Source organism: Diceros bicornis, chromosome 2 (assembly GCF_020826845.1).
Source record: "Diceros bicornis minor isolate mBicDic1 chromosome 2, mDicBic1.mat.cur, whole genome shotgun sequence".
Classification (NCBI taxonomy): Eukaryota; Metazoa; Chordata; class Mammalia; order Perissodactyla; family Rhinocerotidae; genus Diceros; species Diceros bicornis.
Window position 1 is genome coordinate 41335161 of NC_080741.1, and position 19382 is coordinate 41354542.

General features: G+C 38.4%; 1 protein-coding gene across 8 annotated transcripts in view; it reads left to right on the forward strand.

Moving 5' to 3' along the window:
* Positions 1–252: 252 nt before the first annotated feature.
* EXOG (exo/endonuclease G) overlaps positions 253–19382 on the forward strand; it is a 35797-nt gene continuing 16667 nt past the window's right edge. For 5 of the 8 annotated variants that reach the window (XM_058555421.1, XM_058555370.1, XM_058555395.1 and 2 more), the window contains exons 1-5: positions 254–435; positions 1673–1822; positions 5293–5432; positions 7860–7936; positions 10300–10414. In XM_058555421.1, coding sequence (XP_058411404.1) covers positions 273–435; positions 1673–1822; positions 5293–5432; positions 7860–7936; positions 10300–10414 — 645 coding nt within the window. In that variant the 5' untranslated portion in view covers positions 254–272. Of the gene's footprint in view, positions 436–1672; positions 1823–5292; positions 5433–7859; positions 7937–10299; positions 10415–19382 lie in introns of all 8 variants that reach the window. The other 3 variants (XM_058555361.1, XM_058555413.1, XM_058555404.1) reach the window with 1 other exon arrangement.

Here is a 19382-nt window from a genome sequence, read left to right on the forward strand (position 1 = left end):
AAGACGTCATGATCCCACCCATCACCAAGTGGACCAGGGGTGGAGGTGGGATTGCACCTGGGCTTCCAGTTTTGTCACCAGGAGGCGCGCGAGACCCTCCGCTGAGAGGAGCGTGCGCTTGCGCTCTGGACCTCCGGCGTCACCTGAGAGCCTCAGTACCAGGCGACTCCAGGTTACGCATGCGTGTCTTGGTCCCGCGGTTGCGATTGGCTTTCACGCATCAGACCCGGGATGCGCATGCGCTATGGCAAAAGGCAAGTGCCCTGGTTAAGATGGCTGCCAAAAGTTTTGCTTTCCGCCTCAGGGGCTCCCGGCGCGTTTTCATTGCCTTCGTGGCCGGAGCTGTAGTGGGCGCCACAGGGGCCGGGTTCACGGCCGTTCAGTTCCTCCGGAGTCAGGGCGCTGAGGCAGCACTGGCGGTGAGGGAGCCCGACGGTAAGTCTGTGGGCCGGCTTTCCTTTCCCGGGGTTTAAGCCGGACTCCTTCCTCGGGCGTGAACCCTAATCCTCGTCGCGCGGCTCTCTCCATTCGCCCGGCCCTTGGTTTGCGGCCTTTGCAGTTTCCCGGCTTGGCTTCCTCTCTTAACCTCGAGTCTCGCTTGTCTCCTTCACGTACTTCCTTCCCCCAGGATCTTCATTTTCTCTCCTTCTCTCCCCAAAAGTATTTATCACGATGTGTATGTTTTCACGTCTGTGTCCTCCACTAGATTGTCAGCTCCTTAAGAGCTCGGACTGTGTAGGGTTTGTTCTCCACCATGTAACACAGTACGGTACCTGGTACATAATTGCGTTCAATAAGTATGGGTGAATGAATAAATTAACAGTTTTAGCAGAGTAGTTTATTGTCATTTTGTCTTCGTTCAAATGAAGAATACCTGCTAGTCCTTCTTCAAAGTATGTAAGTCCTCAAGTTACCAGGGGTACCTTATATTTGACAAAGAAAATGAGCTCACGCTCCTTTTTTACACTTTCCCCGACGTGCTAATTTAACTTGCTCCTTCTGATACTTGGCATTTAGCAAGACAACTACTTTGGTGGGTTGAAGACTGGGGAAGGCATCAAGAGAGGATTATTTTGAAACCTTCTCCCAGTTAAATGCGTGCTTGGTTTCTCCCACTAGGGAAAACAACACCAGTTTTACCACTGCCTTGCTGCAGCACACATCTCTGCTTCAGTACCAGAACGTTGAGGAAGAGTGTCAATGGATGATGGTCTTTAAAAAAGAATTTTAAAGGCTGTGCTTTTGTCCCCACTCTAACTCTTAAAAAGTAATGAATAGGTTGGTTCCTCCCGGTTCAATCATACCTATGACTAGTAATGAAGGGAATTTTTCCTTTGCTGGTTTTGTAAACACAGTACTTTGTGGGGCAGAGATTTGAGAATTGTATGGGAAAGACCAGTAAGATAAGGTCCTTATTTAAAAGTTAGTGAGGTAGCTGTAGTTTATCTTGATGTAACTACAATTGATTTTAGATAAAACCAGTATTTTGCCTACTGTGTCTTTTTTTCTCTGCTTTATAAGTACTTGTAAAAATGAGATCTGGTTGATTAGACTTTTGAGTCACTCTTTTGTAAGTCTTACCCCTCTCTCTTTACTCATAATTTTTTGTTTCTAATAAGAGTCACTAACTATTTGTTATTTTTGTTCCCCCCCCCCGTTTTTCCATTTTTAGGTTCTGCAGAAAAGGCTCTCTTGGAACAATTTGGATTCCCTTTAACTGGAACAGAGACTAGGTGTTACACTAACCATGCCTTGTCTTATGATCAGTCAAAGCGGGTGCCTAGATGGGTTCTTGAACATATATCCAAAAACAAGATAATAGGTACGTAGTTAAGTAAAGGCATTGATGAAAGATGTTTCCAAATTTAGTACAAAGGTTAGTGATAATCTCCACCTTTTTCGCATTATAGCACATTTAGAAAATGATCATGTTTGTATGGCTCACTAGATAAATGAACCCTGCCTGGAAGCCAGGGAGCCCCAGACCCTTCCCAGCTGTCTCAACAGCTGAGAGGATCCGTATCTTGACACACACATTGGAGGCTCTGTCATAAATATTGCTGCAATGAGCACCATTCATTCATTACCTCCACAAATATTTTTTAAGTGCCTACCACGTATCTGGCACTGTGCTAAGCTTTGGGGATATATCAGTGACCAAAATATATGGTCTCTACCCCCATGGCACTTTGAGTTGGGAAGGAGGTGGGTTGACATATCAACCAAATAATCAGGAATTTATAATTACTATTGATAGTAATTGTTCTGAAGGAAAAGTGATTGCAACTTGGATTAGCATAATTAAGGCACAGTAAAGAATATGATGAGAGGGCCGGCCCCGTGGCTTAGCAGTTAAGTGCGCGCGCTCCGCTGCTGGCGTCCCGGGTTCGGACCCTGGGCGCGCACCGACGCACCGCTTCTCTGGCCATGCTGAGGCCGTGTCCCACATACAGCAACTAGAAGGATGTGCAACTATGATATACAACTATCTACTGGGGCTTTGGGGGGAAAATAAATAAATAAATAAATAAAAAATATGATGAGAGATTATAACAGGAGAACCTGATTTTGATTAGCAAGCCTTCTCTGAGAAAGTAGCCTGAAGGGTGGATGGCGAGTCAGAGGAGTTGGGTGGGCCATGGGATGTGGAGAAGAGCATTCCAGGCAGAAAGAAAAGCGCAGTTGCATCTTTGAAGGCCCCAATGTGAAGAATTTTGTTCCTTTAGGGAACTAAAAGAAAGCCATAGTGACTGGAACAAGGGAGAACATGATGTGAAATGAGACGAGAGGTAGGCAGGTGCACAAGTCTGTTCATGTGTCCTTATGTCTTGGTGGATTCCTGTAATTAAGATGACCAGATCTTGATATTTAATGTCAAGTTGGTTTCTAGGTAGATTATTCCAATTTATACTCCCACCATCACTATTTGTCCTGGTCTCCCAACCCTCACCCATAATGAACATTATTGAGATTTTCCAGTTTAATAGCTGATTTTATTTGTGTTTATTCGTTATACAATGAGGGTTAATATTTTATGAATTATTCTTTTTTTTGGAAATTATTCTTTACCATTTTCAGTTGCGATATTCTTTTCTGAATTGATTTATAGGAGTTCTTTTATATATTAAGTATATTACTTTTTGTCATAGTTATTTTATTCTCATTTTGTTATTTGCCTTTTAATTTGCTGTGTGGCCTGCAAATTATTTCTCCTTTGGTTAACAATGCATGCTATGTTTATGTATTTTAAAATGGTGATGTTAAAATGAGTTGGTGCTTTCTAGAGTGCAGACCAACCAGCAGCATAGCAGGAGGTTTGGAATGTGCTTGCTGCTGGAGGGAAACTGATGCAGGTTTATCATAGCAGTTGAGAGTTGATTATAAATTTACATCAAGAGAAATTTTTGATTTAGTCTCAAGCTTAATGAATTTCCTTTAAATACAAAAATTTTCCCAAGAAAAAAGGAATTTTGGCTTTGCTAATTTTATCCTGCTATTAAGTTATCATTTTCAGAGGCATATAAGAAAAGCACTGCATTTCATATTGTTAATGTTGTGAGCTGTTTAATTTGAGGAGGTAAAATAATATTATTTGAAAACAGGAAGCAGTATACTTGTGATTTACTTGATTTTAGTGTAAAGAGTCTTTCGTTTTCAGTAATGACAAACTTAAATTATTCAGACTAACTCTCCTGCTAAAAGCAGTGAGAAATGTTATTAGCAGTATATAATAGTATATAGAAAAAAATCACTAAAAAAGAAGAAGAGCATGATAGTGGCGATTGCCAGGCCAATATTTGGGGGAAAACCAAAATCCAGAGAGGTAAGGGCAGTCCTGGCAAAGCAAAGCCACATTGTCTTTGGTTCTGCAGCTTTATAGGGTTAGGGAGACTGAACGCTGGATCCAGGGCTCACCCAAGGTAGACTGTCATATAAGATACCCTTCCCATATTAACCTAGAACCCCAGAGAGCTGCACTCTTGGGGAAAGGTGAACCAGAACTAACCTGCCTGCCAATCACAGGGGACTGTATGGAAGGTTATCTTGGCAGTGAGCAGGGAAGGGTCAAAAGGAAAATAAAAAGCTTGTTTCAGAGAAGTTGAGGCCACAAACTGCTTGTCATGCAGACTTGTAGCCCAAAGCCATATAGCCTGAATAGACCAAGGAACCCTAAGCCTTGAACTTGGTTTAATGTGGTCCTCCACTGGTAATGCTTCTAGACGCTTGATAGAAGTAAATTTACATCCTTTCTCAAGGAAGACATCTTCATCCTAAGCCTTTGGGAATTCCTACAAATGTGTTTTCAAGGACGGTGAGCACCGGGCAAAAATAACCATGCATACAAGGAAGCGATTCCAATGGTAATGACACTTGGAGAACTTTACTAATAATTCTTCTGTATTACCAGTTATTTTTTTCTTTATGAAGTGATTCTAAAAAGCTGTATATTAGATACTTTGAACCTGGGGATCTGATAATTTTAAATTTTACTTGGCTGAATGAAATGACATTGGAATCAGTAACTTCATTGATCTCCATTTTGCACTTTTTTGATTAACAGCCTGAGTATATTCCATTTGTCCTCATAATTTTTGTAGTTTAACAAGATCTATCCTAATGACAGTGGGAAATGTAGTGTTAGGATTTGCTGATGTCTGCTGTGGCAGACTATTCTTGAGGTATCAGAATATAAATAAAATTGAGATTTCTTCTCTCCCATGTGGTACTCAGATATTTTATTTCAGGAGTTTCTGGATTGAGCTCATAACCTAAATGTTTGTTTTGTCATGGCTTAAGAGGCGGTAAGCAAGATATCAGAGACACTCTCCCTCCCCTAGGCTGTGTCTGCCCAGAACAAATTGTTTTGTGTCTATATATATCCATTATTTCAGTACATATAAACTTGTCAAATACAATTGTACAAAATACAGTACATAGGTGTCTTTAAAAAGCAAGAATTTATTTAGTAGCTAAGGTTTTTATACTGTTTAGCTATTTGGTCATTGTTTTTACTTAAATACTACCCAGGGGATTTTTGCTTTAACTTGAAAGGCCAGAAACAAAAGTATATGTGATAGCTACACTGTATGAAAAGCATTCTTTCCTAGACTAGTCCTTGCTAAATTCAGATGAAGTATCTGAGCTATCCCAGGAACTTGAGACATGCATGCAATCACTAAGTACTAGCTGCTCAGAGAGATACCAGCCAGCAGCAGCCAGCTTGCCTTGCTTAGAGAATCTTGAGGGAATTTGTCCGCTGCTAACTTACCCATTTTGTGTGTTTTTCTTCAGGTGATGCAGACAGAAAACATTGTAAATTCAAGCCTGATCCCAACATCCCTGCAACCTTCAGTGCCTTCAACGAGGACTATCTTGGAAGTGGGTGGTCACGAGGACACATGGCTCCAGCAGGAAATAACAAATTTTCATCTGTAGGCATATTTTTGGGGAGGGATAGGAATACGGGGCTGGTATTATGCGTACCATGGGACTTGGAGATTAAAAACTTAGGAGCCAAACCTTAACATTTGAGAATTTCCATACTCTATTTTTTATTTTTCTTCCTGACTTTATTTTTTTTTTTTGTTCAGATGCTGAGGCATTGTTAAACAGGTTGAATAAGGAAAATTAAATGCTATGTAAAAGGGAACTGGAAAGCCACTAGGAGCTAAAGCTACTCACTTATATTTATTTTGAAAAATTTCAGACCTGTAGAAAAGTTGAAAAGAGTACAGCAAAAACTTTTTTTTTTTTTGGTAAGATTAGCCCTGAGCTAACATCCGCTGCCAATCCCCTGTTTTTGTTGAGGAAGATTGGCCCTGGGCTAACATCCATCCCATGTTCCTCTACTTTATATGAGATGCCGCCACAGCATGATTTGACAAGTGGTATGTCGGTCTGTGCCTGAGCTCCGAACCTGCGAACCGTGGACTGTCGAAGCAGAGCACGCAAACTTAACCACTCCGCCACCGGGCCAGCCTCCAGCAAAAACGGTTTAACCTGTAGAAAAGTTGAGAAGATAGCACAAGAAACACATTTTGATATATTTACTTTACATATATGTTTATGTATATATAATTTTTTATAACCATGGACACTAAATTGCAGACATCATAACACTTCATTCCTAAATAGATCACTTGGGATTTATCACCTAAGAACGAGGATATTTATATATAGGACAAGAATATCATTGTACCAAGAAATATGTGCAAATGTATTTTTGTATATTTGTACAATAATATCTAATATACAATTCGTATTCACCAAATTGTCCCACTTATGTCTTTTACAGCTTTTGTTTTGATCTGGAGTCCAATCATGAATCACATATTACACTTAGTTGTCATGTCTTTCTAGTCTCCTTTAATTTGGGATAATTTGTCAAAAAAGGGGAGAAATGTCTTTTATGACATGGACATTTATTTCATGAACTGTTGGTGATTACTGTTGTTAAGATAGTGGTTCTCAACCTTGGGTAGTCATTATAGTCACCTGAGGAAGTTTTTTTTTTTTTTTTGTGAGGAAGATCAGCCCTGAGCTAACATCCATGCCAATCCTCCTCTTTTTGCTGAGGAAGACTGGCCCTGAGCTAACATCCGTGCCCATCTTCCTCCACTTTATGTGGAACGCCGCCACGGCAAGGCCTGACAAGCGGTGCGGCAGTGCGCGCCCAGAATCCGAACCTGGGCCGCCAACAGCGGAGCGCATGCACTTAACCGCTACGCCATGGGGCCAGCCCCGACCTGGGGAAGTTTTAAAAAATCCTGATGTGCAGACCTGTAACCCAGAGCAGTTAAATTAGAAACTCTAGGGGGTGCATCCCAGGCATCAGTATTTTTAAAGCTCCCTAGATTATTCCAACGTTCATCCTAGGTTGAGAGCCACTGCTTGAAGAGAAGGTAATTGGTGGCTTTGGCAGTTAGTATACATCAGTGGAAGGAAGTACAATGATAGAGCCTTGTATTTATGGGTCAGAAGTGTGAAATGAGTGAACACGAGGTGGCCAGAAATTCAGAAGAATGAGCTATTTTTCTCTGCCACTTTTGAACTAATATGTTTGTACTGTACTACTTATTAAAATTCCTTGGCTTAGCGGTTAAGTGCACGCGCTCCGCTGCTGGCGGCTCGGGTTCGGATCCCGGGCGCGCACCGACGCACCGCTTCTCCGGCCATGCTGAGGCCGTGTCCCACATACAGCAACTGGAAGGATGTGCAACTGTGACATACAACTATCTACTGGGGCTTTGGGGAGAAAATAAATAAATAAATAAAAATTATTAAAAATTATTAAAATTCCTGAGAGTTGACCTTTACTGAGAAACCCTTTGCCAGAGGCTTAAAACCAGAATTTACCCTTTAGCTTTGTGTTGGAAATTTTTACTTCTTCAAGTCTACATTGTAGGTTTGAATTTTATAAAGAAAACTAGCATACCAAACTACTTATTTTGTTCTAGTCCTTGTTTTGAATAATATTGAGCTTTCTGTTCTGCAGTAGCTATGGCTTGTATCACTTATCTAAACAAGTAGTCACTGTAATTGCCTAGAGCTAACGTATGAATAAGGAACTGTTTTTCTGTGTCTGCTTTGTAAAATCAAAGGGGAGGAGGCCCCGTGGCTTAGTGGTTGGGTGCCCACGCTCCGCTGCTGGTGGCCTGGGTTCGGATCCCGGGCACGCACCGATGCACCGCTTCTCCGGCCGTGCTGGGGCCGCGTCCCACATGCAGCAAGTGGAAGGATGTGCAGCTGTGACATACAACTATCTGCTGGGGCTTTGGGGGGAAAATAAATAAATCTTAAAAAAAAAAAAAAGGGGAGGGCATTTCAGTGCAATTTACTATTTTTATTTCTTTTCACAGAAAGCCATGGCTGAAACATTTTACCTTTCTAATATTGTGCCTCAGAATTTTGATAATAATGCTGGATATTGGAACAGGTGAGGGGTGAGTGTTTTTAAAATGTAATTCTGTGGGAGAATGTACTAGTGTGCCCATCAACTGTTTCTGTCTTTGTTTTTCAAAATCTAACACTACTGAAGGTAAGTACTTTGGACTAGTTTTTTTTTGCTGTATTTCAGGAGTACAGTTTTCTGTGGGCGTACAGACTTCAAAACGTAGCCAGCCATTTTGATCATGTTTACCACTGATCAGAAATCAAATTCTGGAAGAAACTACTCAAAATATTATTATTAAGGCAGGAAAATATTTTTGAGTATGTCCAAAGGACACTATATTTTCCCCTACTTGTATTTCAAGAGTTTCTGTACGTTTTTAAAAAAAGACAGTTTTTGTACAATTAAACATAACCATTGAACAGTTTTTTTTTTTTTTTTTGGTGAGGAAGATTGGCCATGAGCTAACGTCTGTTGCCAATCTTCCCCTTTTTGCTCTAGGAAGATTGTCTCTGACCTAACAGCTGTGCCAGTCTTCCTCTTTTTTTTGTGTGTATGGGACGCCACCACAGCATGCCTTGATGAGCGGTGTGTAGGTCTGTGCCTGGGATCCAAATCTACAAACCCTGGGCCACTGAAGCAGTGTGCAAACTTAACCACTTGACCACCAGACTGGCCCCTCATTAACCAGTTTTTGATAAAACCTAACTGTAAAATCATCTGGGCCGTCTGCATTTTTTGGATACTTTTTAACCACTTCTGTCAGGGGATCTCTTTAAGCATCTAAAACTAGTACTGATTGAATTGTTTCAGGCTATTGTGTTTTCCCCACAGTACTTTGTGGTTTAGAGTAATTAGGAGAGCACCCCACACTAAAAGAGACTTCAGTGATTATGAGTCATGGCCCACATTTATTTCATCTACATACCCTCCCTTTCCCCTGCTTAGATTGTTTTAAGCAAGTGACAGATATATAATTTTATCCATAAGTATTTCATAAATAAATATTTTTAGAAGATAAGGATTCTTTTAAAATATAACCCCAGTACTGTTATTGCCCCTAAAAAATTTAACAGTAATTCCTTATTACCAGTGTTACAGTCAGTGTTCAAATTTCCCTGATTGTCTTTAAATTTTTTTTTTTTTGGTTTATTGGTTTGAATCAGGAGTCAGACAAGGTCCACACATAGATTTGGGTGATATATCTCTTTAGTCTCTTTTAATCTGTAGGTTTCCCTTCCTCTTTTTTTTCCCCTTGCATGTTATTTGTTCAAGATCTGGGATGTTTGTCCTATAACGTTTCCTTTCCGTATTCTGGCTGATTGCATACCTGTGGAAGCATTTAACATTTTCCTTTCCCAAGGGATATATTTTCGGGTGGAAAACTTTGCCTTATAATTGGGCATACATGCTATAAGATATAATAATCTTGATTTTACTTTTTAGATAAGGAAACTGAAGAATGGTGACATACATTGTTATCTTATAAATCTCTTCCAACTGCAGTATAAGAAAGTGCATAGTGAAACTGCTTGCCATTTTTACCTAGTAAATTAGCAAAAACAGTTTTTAAGTGATAAATCCAGTGTTGTAAAGATTACTGTGAAATTGCTATGTCATATTTTGGAGTTTATAGTGTAAATTGGTACAATCTCATTCGAAATGTTAGTTTGACATATAATCAAGCGTCATTAAAATATTTATTCAATAAAGTAATTCTGGCCCTTGAAATTTATCCTAAGGAATTAATACAGCGTTGCATTATATAAGAAATGTTAGGATAAACCCAGTTGTCCCACAATAGGAATGGTTAAATAAATAAGGTATAGCAACTTGTTAGAATGATATATAATTCTTTTTTTTTTAATTATTTTATTTTTTTTTTAATTTTGTTTTTTCCCCCAAAGCCCCAGTAGATAGTTGTACATCATAGTTGCACATCCTTCTAGTTGCTGTATGTGGGATGTAGCCTCAGCATGGCCGGAGAAACGGTGCATTGGTGTGTGCCCGGGATCTGAACCCGGGCCGCCAGCAGCAGAGTGCGCGCACTTAACCGCTAAGCCACGGGGCCGGCCCTGATATATAATTCTTGCATTATATTTGAGAACTACAGCATAGAAAAATAAGGGAGAAAACAAAACAAAATTTTAGTTCTAAAATGCATGCTGAATGGACATAGGAAAATGTAGATAGTTGTACTAATTTGTGTGATTTTTTTTTTTTTTGTGCCGTAAGAAACGGGAAAATCATTGCTTATATGCTTATAATGTTTTGTACCATAGTCTCTTGTTTGCATTAATTTCTTAAATTCAGTGTTCTTGGTATCTTTCCCAAGAACTTGATATAGTTTGTTTCTTTTCTACATTTATGTCTGAGAATATCATACCTTTTTTTGCTTTGTTTTTCAGAATAGAAATGTACTGTCGAGAACTGACAGAGAGGTTTGAAGATGTTTGGATAGTCTCTGGACCATTGACCTTACCTCAGACTGGAAGTGATGGAAAGAAAACAGTTAGTTACCAGGTAGGAACATGTTTTAGCATTCAAGCTTATGTTATTTGTATGAGATTATAATTTCATTCTGTATTCTGCTTCTAATTTCATTTATTCAACAGTATTTATTGAACACTGTTGGACTGATAGGCATAGAGGATATAATGATGGGTTAAAAAGCAACCATTGCCTTCAAGGAGCTCACAGTTTAGAAAGGGAGACAGACATACTATCAATTAATTTTGTTAACATGGGATATGCTGTAATAGAGATAAATACATAGGTGAAGTGGTATCACAAAAGGACTGACTAACTCTATTTGTGTGGGTTGGGAAGACTTAATGGAGCAAGAGATTTTTGAGCTAGATCTTGACAGATGAGTAAGAGTAAACTGAGTCAGGAGGGGAGCATGGGAATTCCAGAAGATGGAACAGTATGAGCACAGGATATTTGTGATCAACAGCATAGTTCTGGGGTTTAGGTATCATTGGTAAAGACTGGAGCTTATGGTACAAAAAAGTTTGGGTGGCTCAAGGGGGACGAGGATTTCTACAACAATAGGTAGAACAGGGGCCAGATAATAGAGGGCTTTGTATTCCATGAAGACTTGGATTTTAATTTTTAGACACTGAGAAATTATAGGTTTGTTTTAAATGTGAGAGACAATTGATTTGTTTTGTTTTGTTTTGTTTTCCTTTTTTTGTGTGTGAGGAAGATAAGCCCTGAGCTAACATCCATGCTAATCCTCCTCTTTTTGCTGAGGAAGACCGTCTCTGAGCTAGCATCCATTGCCAATCCTCCTCCTTTTTTTTTTCCCCAAAGCCCCAGTAGATAGTTGTATGTCATAGCTGCACATCCTTCTAGTTGCTGTGTGTGGGATGTGGCCTCAGCATGGCCGGAGAAGCGGTGCTTCGGTGCGTGCCTAGGATCCGAACCTGGGCCGCCAGTAGCGGAGCGCGCACACTTAGCTGCTAACCCACGGGGCCAGCCCTGTTTTGGGTTTTATAAAAAGTATTCTGGCAGCACTATATAGAGAGATAGGTGAGGAAGGGGGTGTTTAAGGAGAGGTTCAAGACAAGGACGTGAATTGGGACATTACTGCCGTAGTCGTATGAGAACAGACCTGGGGCTGAACTCAAGCAGTTGGAGTGAGGACAAATAGAGGAATACAGGAAAGAGTAACCATGAATTAACTTTTTGGGTGAGGAAGAGGGAAAAGTTCAGGATAACATCCAGATTGCAGTGAGTTGAGTAATGGGAGGAAAAGCTTTTCTTTTAGATGCTTGGATTTTTTAAACGAAAGTGTTTTTACACGCAAGATATTTGAGAACTTTATAGACTGAAGGAAAGAGATTAAAGATATAGGAGAGTATAATTAGTGGCGTGAGAGCTTTAGACATCTAATGTTGATGTCTAAGATTGAGGATTCTCCCAAGACGGTGGCTGAATTGATGTACTGTGAGGTCTGCATAGGGTAGGGAATGAAGTGGAGTGAAGAGAAAGAGGGGATAAAGTAAAAAGAGAGAGATTGAAGGACTTCCCAGTAAGATCAAAGAGGAGGTGTATTTGGAGGGAACACCTAGCTCAGCTCTAGGAATAAAGTAGATATTTAATAAATGCTGGTTAGGTTAAATGATTACCTAAGAGAGCCTGTGATGAAATTGAATGAACTGAGAAAACAGATTTAAGAAGACAGTCACAACTTTCGGGTATATTCTGTCTCATGTAACTTGCTTATTATCAGCCTCTCTGGATCAGATGTGCAGTGATGTGTAGGTATCCAAGGTGTTCACATAGGTGCTCACACCCTCAGAGTATTCCAGTAGTTCTTATAGGAGGGAAGAGTGGCAAGGAGTTAGTATTTTAAACAGATTAATTTGTCTCTTCTGATCAACTTGCTAATTTAATTTTAGTATTTTTTTGTAATGTTAGAAGAAAAAAATGACATAAAGCTCCCTCTATTCTCTTATTTTTCAAATAGTAATTATTCTTGAGCTTTGTTAAACTCTCTTTACTCTTACTGTTGAAAAAGAGGTTCTCCTAGCTTTGACTTCTAAACCTTAAGTGATCAAATTACAGTTATATGTGTGCCCTGTTTTCATAAAATTGAAAGATTTATATGACAAACTTACTGTGTAGAAGAAAAATTTATACAAAATTTAAAAGGAAAAATTAACCAGCATTAAATTAAGAGCGTTTCACTAAGCAGTTTTTTTGTGTGGATATTTCTGTTAAATATGTGTTGGCCAAATGCTGTAGTGGAAAGTATATTGTTTTTCTTAAATTGGATATAGTTTATAAAAAATATTATAATATATCTGCTAGCTCTTTCTGCTGAAAGGGGCTAGAAGCAGTGATATGCTATTAGCAGTGAGTGTACCTTGAGACCAGATCTGGGTTTCTAAAAAAAAAACCCATCTCCTGTTGAAAGAACTCAGCACATGGAGAAGTGGCTGATTCCAAGGATGGTACAGAGAAGGTACAAAATGGAACATCTTGTGCCAAAAAGCAAGGAAATGCTCAAACAAATGGTGGGGACATGTCAAAAGGACATAGAAATTAGCTTGAAGGAGTTCCAACTTACTGTGTCTGGGGCTATTTGATATCAAAACAAAATGGATTATAGACCTATTGAATTAAATAAGAATCCATACTTTTAATAAATAAGTAAATACGTGGGTGTAAAGAAACTTCTGCTTCTTACCATAGAATGTCAACTAATAAATTCATAATAATGAAAGAGTTAGAAAAATCGTTTTGCAGCCATCATGGTAATAAGTGATTGAGAGAAGAATTAACAGTGGATGCTAAAAATAGTGCAAGTTTTATGAGGAATAGGACATTTATGTAGTTAAAAGAATCTCCCCACAAATTACTTTATTAATAACAAAGCGAGAAATGATAACTTTATAATGGAGAAACTCCCCCTTAACCAAGTGATCAAGGTTAATATTGCCAGTAATGGGACTTACTGATAAGCTGTACTTCCTACTCTAATGCTCTAAGGATACAATATCACTTCTGTGATATTTCTGCCAAAAAAGCATAACGTTGAATCTCATCATGCAGAAATATCAGGCATACTCCAGTTGAGGGACATTCTGTGAAACAGTTGACTTGTACTCTTCAAAAATGTTAGTGTCATAAAAGACAAAAGCTGAGAAGCTAACTGTTCCAGATTAATGGAGACTAAAGAGTCATAAAAACAAGATGCATGGTGTGGTCTTAGATCGGATCCTAGATGAGAAAAACAAAAGTTGCTGAAAAGGACGTTATTGGGACAATTGGCCATGTTTGAGGTCTGTAGATGAGATAATTGTATTTTATCAGTGTTACATTTTCTGGTTTTGAAAATTGTACTGTGATTACGTGAGTGAATGTCTTTGCTCTTAGGAAATACATCCTGAAGAATGTGTCTAGGACTTATTTTCAAAAGATTTAGGAAAAGGAAAGGAGTGATAAAGCAAGTCGGGCAAAATGTTAACAGTTGGTGAATCTGGGTGAAGGATATATAGGTGTTCTTTGTCCTATTCTTGCAAATTCTAAATTTGCAATTAATTCAGAATGAAACAAATATGTATATATTTTTTAATATATCTTTTCTATACTAGAATTCTTATTACACTGGAATGTATAAAACTAACCACTAAAAAGACTTACCTTGCCTCTCCTAAATAGTTTATCAGCAAATGATATTCGAGCATGTTCAAGTAGCCTTGAAGAGAGTTTCAAAAGGGACCTGTCAGCTCTCCTTACCTTATTTAGTGTCATAGTGATGAAATGTGTGAGGGCCGTCAAGATCAGCTTCCTGAAGAGTATATTTTGAGTAATAATAGTCTTGTTTTTTTGTTTTTATTTTAAGGCCTTACTGGTCTTTTCTTTCAGATTCTGAGCCTGTGAACCTGTGTCATTAGTTTTCCATGTCTATATTAACTTATAGGATCTATTCAAGCTCACGCTGGCAAATCTTTAATTCAGCAAATGTTCAAGTACCTATCCTGTGGGAGTCATGTATACAGAATTATAAATGAGATGCCTCAAACTACATTCTTGTTTACCTTCTCCCTTCTTTCCTGTATTTCACATTCTGAGTCATTTTTCTCTTGCTCTCTCTCCATTTCTTTGAGTCAACAACTTTTATCAATTCTCTTTCTTAACTTTTGCTTAGATTTTGCTGGAGCTCTGAACACCTGTAATATTGCAGAGGCCTCCACTGTGTTTCTCTGCCTGCATTTCTGTTGGTGCCAGTCTATCTGGAGTCCAGAAATCATGACAGAGAAAGTATACATTCTTACTTTTCTCATCTTCAAAACATCAGAAATGAATAATACCAAAAGAACAGAAAAAGAAACATCATTTATACTGAAGTCAGGAAATGTCCATATTCTTATATCAAAGAATTTCAAATAATATCTGACAGATACAGTACATTTGGACTAAATTAAAAAAGGATATTAATTTGACATGTCTTCTCTTATCAAAGCATGGGCCAGTGTACTGGAATTAGTAAGGAAGTTCCGAAAGGGTCCCACGGGTAGCAAGCCACAGGAGAAACTTCTTGTGCCCTACTTGGAGTTTACCCCTTTGCTTTGGAATAGTAGGACTGGTGAGGTGATTGTAGTCGTTAAAAGCACAGATTTCATGGAAGATCTGGCTCATATCTTTGTTTTGATACTTACTTGCATTTGGTTCTGGGGAAATGATCTAACTTCTTTAAAGTTCAGTTTTATTGGCAAAATTTGGATAATAATAACATTTGCCTTGTTGGATTCTTAGGACCATTGTTTGCTTGGTACCTAGCAAACAGTAAAATGTTCAGTAAATGTTAGCTACTATTATTATTCTTTTGGAGGCTGACTTAAGAAATCTCAGCAACATTAGATGCCTGAAGAAAATGGAATGATGTCTACAAAATGTTGAGGTAAAAAGATGTGACCCAAGAATTCATTACTCAGATTGGTTGTCATTAACACATCAAGTTAATGATAGGAAGATGATCTCTCAATATGTTAAAACTTCAGAAATATAACTACCTCTGTACCCTTCCTGAAAAAGTTACTTTAGATGTAATTCAGTTAATTGAAAGATGAAATAAAAAATAAAGAATTCACAAAATGGAAAAACTGTGAACCGTGAATCCATTTAAACATAGAAATAAGTCTGATAATTACTTTTACAAAACAGATTGTAATAGGTATTATTCTTAAAATAAAGTTACCCAGTGTATAAAATGTAATGATTTTATAATAGACAAAGACAAAAATCAAAGAATGTGCCAGCAACAACCAGAGGATTACAGGGGAAGTGGAGAGAGAGGAGCAGCAGTGTAAGTGCACTGATTTCTTCATCTTTCAGAGGGGCTGTCGTTGCACGCTGTTTCAAATCAGAAGCTGGTGACAAGAGAGAATGTGTATGCATATGTAAAGTGAACACTAATAGGACCAACTCACTCCCCTAACAAAACAAAACAAAACCAAAGACTATATAGCAAAATTTAGAAAGCTAAGAAACTTGAAAATAAGATGACAGACCAATTATTTGTTACAACAATAAATGCAAATGTAATATACTCCATTATTGACAGTAAAAGTCTCAGATTGGATCAGAAAATAAAAGCCAACTAATTAGTTATTAATCAACTCAGAAAGATTAAAAGTTTAAAAAATGGGTAAAGATAAACTAAGCAAATCTAAAACAAAAAGTAAAGAGGGATTATGATATTACTATTAACACAGTGTTGCATTCTCACTGCTGTACTTGCATGCACCCAGTTGCATAGCATCAGCATATATAAAAGCAAATACAAAAGAAACTGACAGGATTAGAGTAATATTGGGAGGTTTCAATGAGCCTCTTTCAGTTTTGGACAAATTAGGTGAAAAATACTCATTTATACACTTTGGCCATATTTCAGGCTGCAGAGAAGCCTCAAATTTTAAAAAGTAAAGTAGCATAAGAATTATCTGTTTCAAGAAGGCTTTCACCAGTGAAATTACCTAGGCTTATTCCTAGCTTATTGTGACTGTTCCATTTTATCAAATGCCTTTTAAACTGTCTAGATATCAAATCTTGATAGATCATATGTTTTTTTACTTTTATCTTTTTTTTTAAATAATTTTATTTATTTATTTTTTTTCCCCCAAAGCCCCCAGTAGATAGTTGTATGTCATAGCTGCACATCCTTCTAGTCGCTGTATGTGGGACGCGGCCTCAGCATGGTCAGAGAAGTGGTGCGTCGGTGCACGCCCAGGATCCGCACCCGGGCTGCCAGCAGTGGAGCGCGCGCACCTAACCGCTAAGCCACCGGGCTGGCCCTCTACTTTAATCTTTATTGTAGTGAATTATACAACTAGTCTTTTTTTTATGCGATGTAAAATATACATAACAAAATTTACTATTTTAACCATTTTTAGGTATACAATTCTGTAGCGTTAAGTACATTCACATTGTTGTACAACCATCACCACCATTCATCTCCAGAACATTTTTATCTTCCCAAGCTGAAACTCTGTATTCATTAAACAATATCTCCTCAATCCCCTCCTCCTGGCCCTTGGCAACCACAATTCTACTTACTATCTGCATGAATTTAACTATTCTAGGTACCTCACATAAGTGGAATCATACAGTATTTGTTCTTTTGTGTCTGGCTTATTTCATTTAGCATAATACCATCAGGTTTCATCCATGTTGTAGCACGTGTCAGAATTTCATTCCTTTTTAAGGCTGAACAGTATTCCGTTATATGTATATAGCAAATTTTGTTTATCTGTTGATAAATGTTTCCACCTTTTGGATATTGATGAATAATGCTGTTGTGAACATTGAGGTACAAATATACGTTTGAGTCCCTGCTTTTGGTTCTTTTGGGTATATACCCAGAAGTGGAATTGCTGGATGATTTGGTAGTTCTGTGTTTTAATTTTTTGAGGAAATGTTTTCCATAGTGGGCGCACCATTTAACATTCTCACCACCAACAAATAGAGCCTTAATGTTAAGCCACTCTTGCAGTTTTAAAATACCATGCCTGGTTTTGGCTCTTTTGCCAGTAGTTCAGGAATTGCTGTTATATCACTGTCTGTGGCTAGATCCAGGGCCTCCAGGTTGCACTATTCCTGGTGGCCCCATTCACTGCGAAGTTGGCATAGCCTCCAGCCCCAGCTGGGGCACAGATTTTTGTAACCAGAGCAAGGGCATTAATGCATAGAAGATAAGCTGAAAAAGATTAGACAGAAGCCTATCTTTGAATAAATGTGGTAAATTTGGACCCTACTTAGTAAGCCTAGTACCAGGTTCAGGGTAATACCTGTGTCTGAGTTTCCCTGTATATTAGTATGATATGTCACTGTGTTCTGTGGAGTGTGATCCAGCTGGTACATTACCCATTACAACATAATTCCATGAAATGGTGAGGCCAATTTGGGAGATTTCCTTTGTTTTGTGATTTTTTTATGGACCTCAGGTGCAAAGGGTGGCTGAGTTACCACACTCAGTTTATGGCACAGTATTATCATTGAGTCCTGTTAGATTCCTCTTGATATTTTTATATTTCTTGATTTTACTTCATTTCTGACTCCCCAGCCATTTATTGTGTGTCTTTGTGTGTTCTTTTCTTTAAAATGTTGGGAGAAGTAAAGACTTCCTAATCATAATCCTACTAGTCAGGGAAGTCTTCTGATCGAACAGTCTGCTAAAGAAGCCCACATGTTTCTGGATTTAGGAGAAGCTGCTCTTTTTGCTATCAAAAGGCATTTCTTGAGTGACTACATGAATACCACGGAGATATTGTGGGTTTAGTTCCAGACCACTGCAATAAAGTGATTATAGCCATAAAGTGAGTCACACAAATTTTTTGGTTTCCCAGTGCATATAAAAGTTATATTTACACCATACTGTAGTCTCTTAAGCGTGCAATGACATTACATCTAAAGAAACAATGTACATACCTTAATTAAAAAGTACTTTATTGCTAAAAAATGCTAACCATCATCTGAGCCTTCAGAGATTTGTAATCTTTTTGTTGGTGGAGGGTCTTGCCTGGATGTTGATGGCTGCTGACTGATCAGGGTGGTGGTTGCTGAAGGTTGGGGTGGCTGTGGCAATTTCTTAAAATAAGACAACAGTGAAGTTTGCTGCGTTGATGAACTCTTCCTTTCACAAATGATTTCTCTGTAGCATGTGATGGTGTTTGATAGCATTTTATCCACAGTAGAACTTCTTTCAAAATTGGAATCAATCCTCTCAAACCCTGCTGCTGCTTTATCAACTAAGTTTATGTAATATTCTAAATCTTTTGCTGTCATTTCAACCATCTTCACAGCATCTTCACCAGGAGTAGATTCCATCTCAGAAAATCACCTTTCCTCATCTCTGTGAAGCAACTCCTCATTCATTAAGTTTTATCATGAGATTGCAAAAATTCAGTCACATCCTCAGGGTCCACTTCTAATTCTAGTTCTCTTGCTATTTCTGCCACATCTGCAGTTACTTTCTCCACTGAAGTCTTGACTCTCTCAAAGTCATCCATGAGGGTTGGACTCAGCTGCTTCCAAACTCCTGTTAATGTTGCTATTTTGACCTCTTCTCATGAGTCGTGAATGTTCTTAATTGCATCTAGAACGGTGAATCCTTTCCAGAAGGTTTTTAATTTACTTTGCCCAGATCCATCAAAAGGATCACTATTTATGGCAGCTATAGGCTTATGAAATATATTTCTTAAATAATAAGACTTGAAAGTCAAAATTACTCCTTGCTTCATGGGCTGCAGAATAGATATTGTTAGCAGGCATGAAAACAACATTAATCTCATCTCCATCAGAGCTCTTAGGTGACCAGGTGCATTGTCAACGAGCAGTAATACTTCGAAAGGAGTCTTTTTTTCTGAGCAGTAGTTCTCAACAGTGGACTTAAAATACTCAGTAAACCATGTTGTAAACAGATGTGCTGTCATCCAGGCTCACGGCTATGTTTTTCCATTTATAGAGCACAAGCAGAATA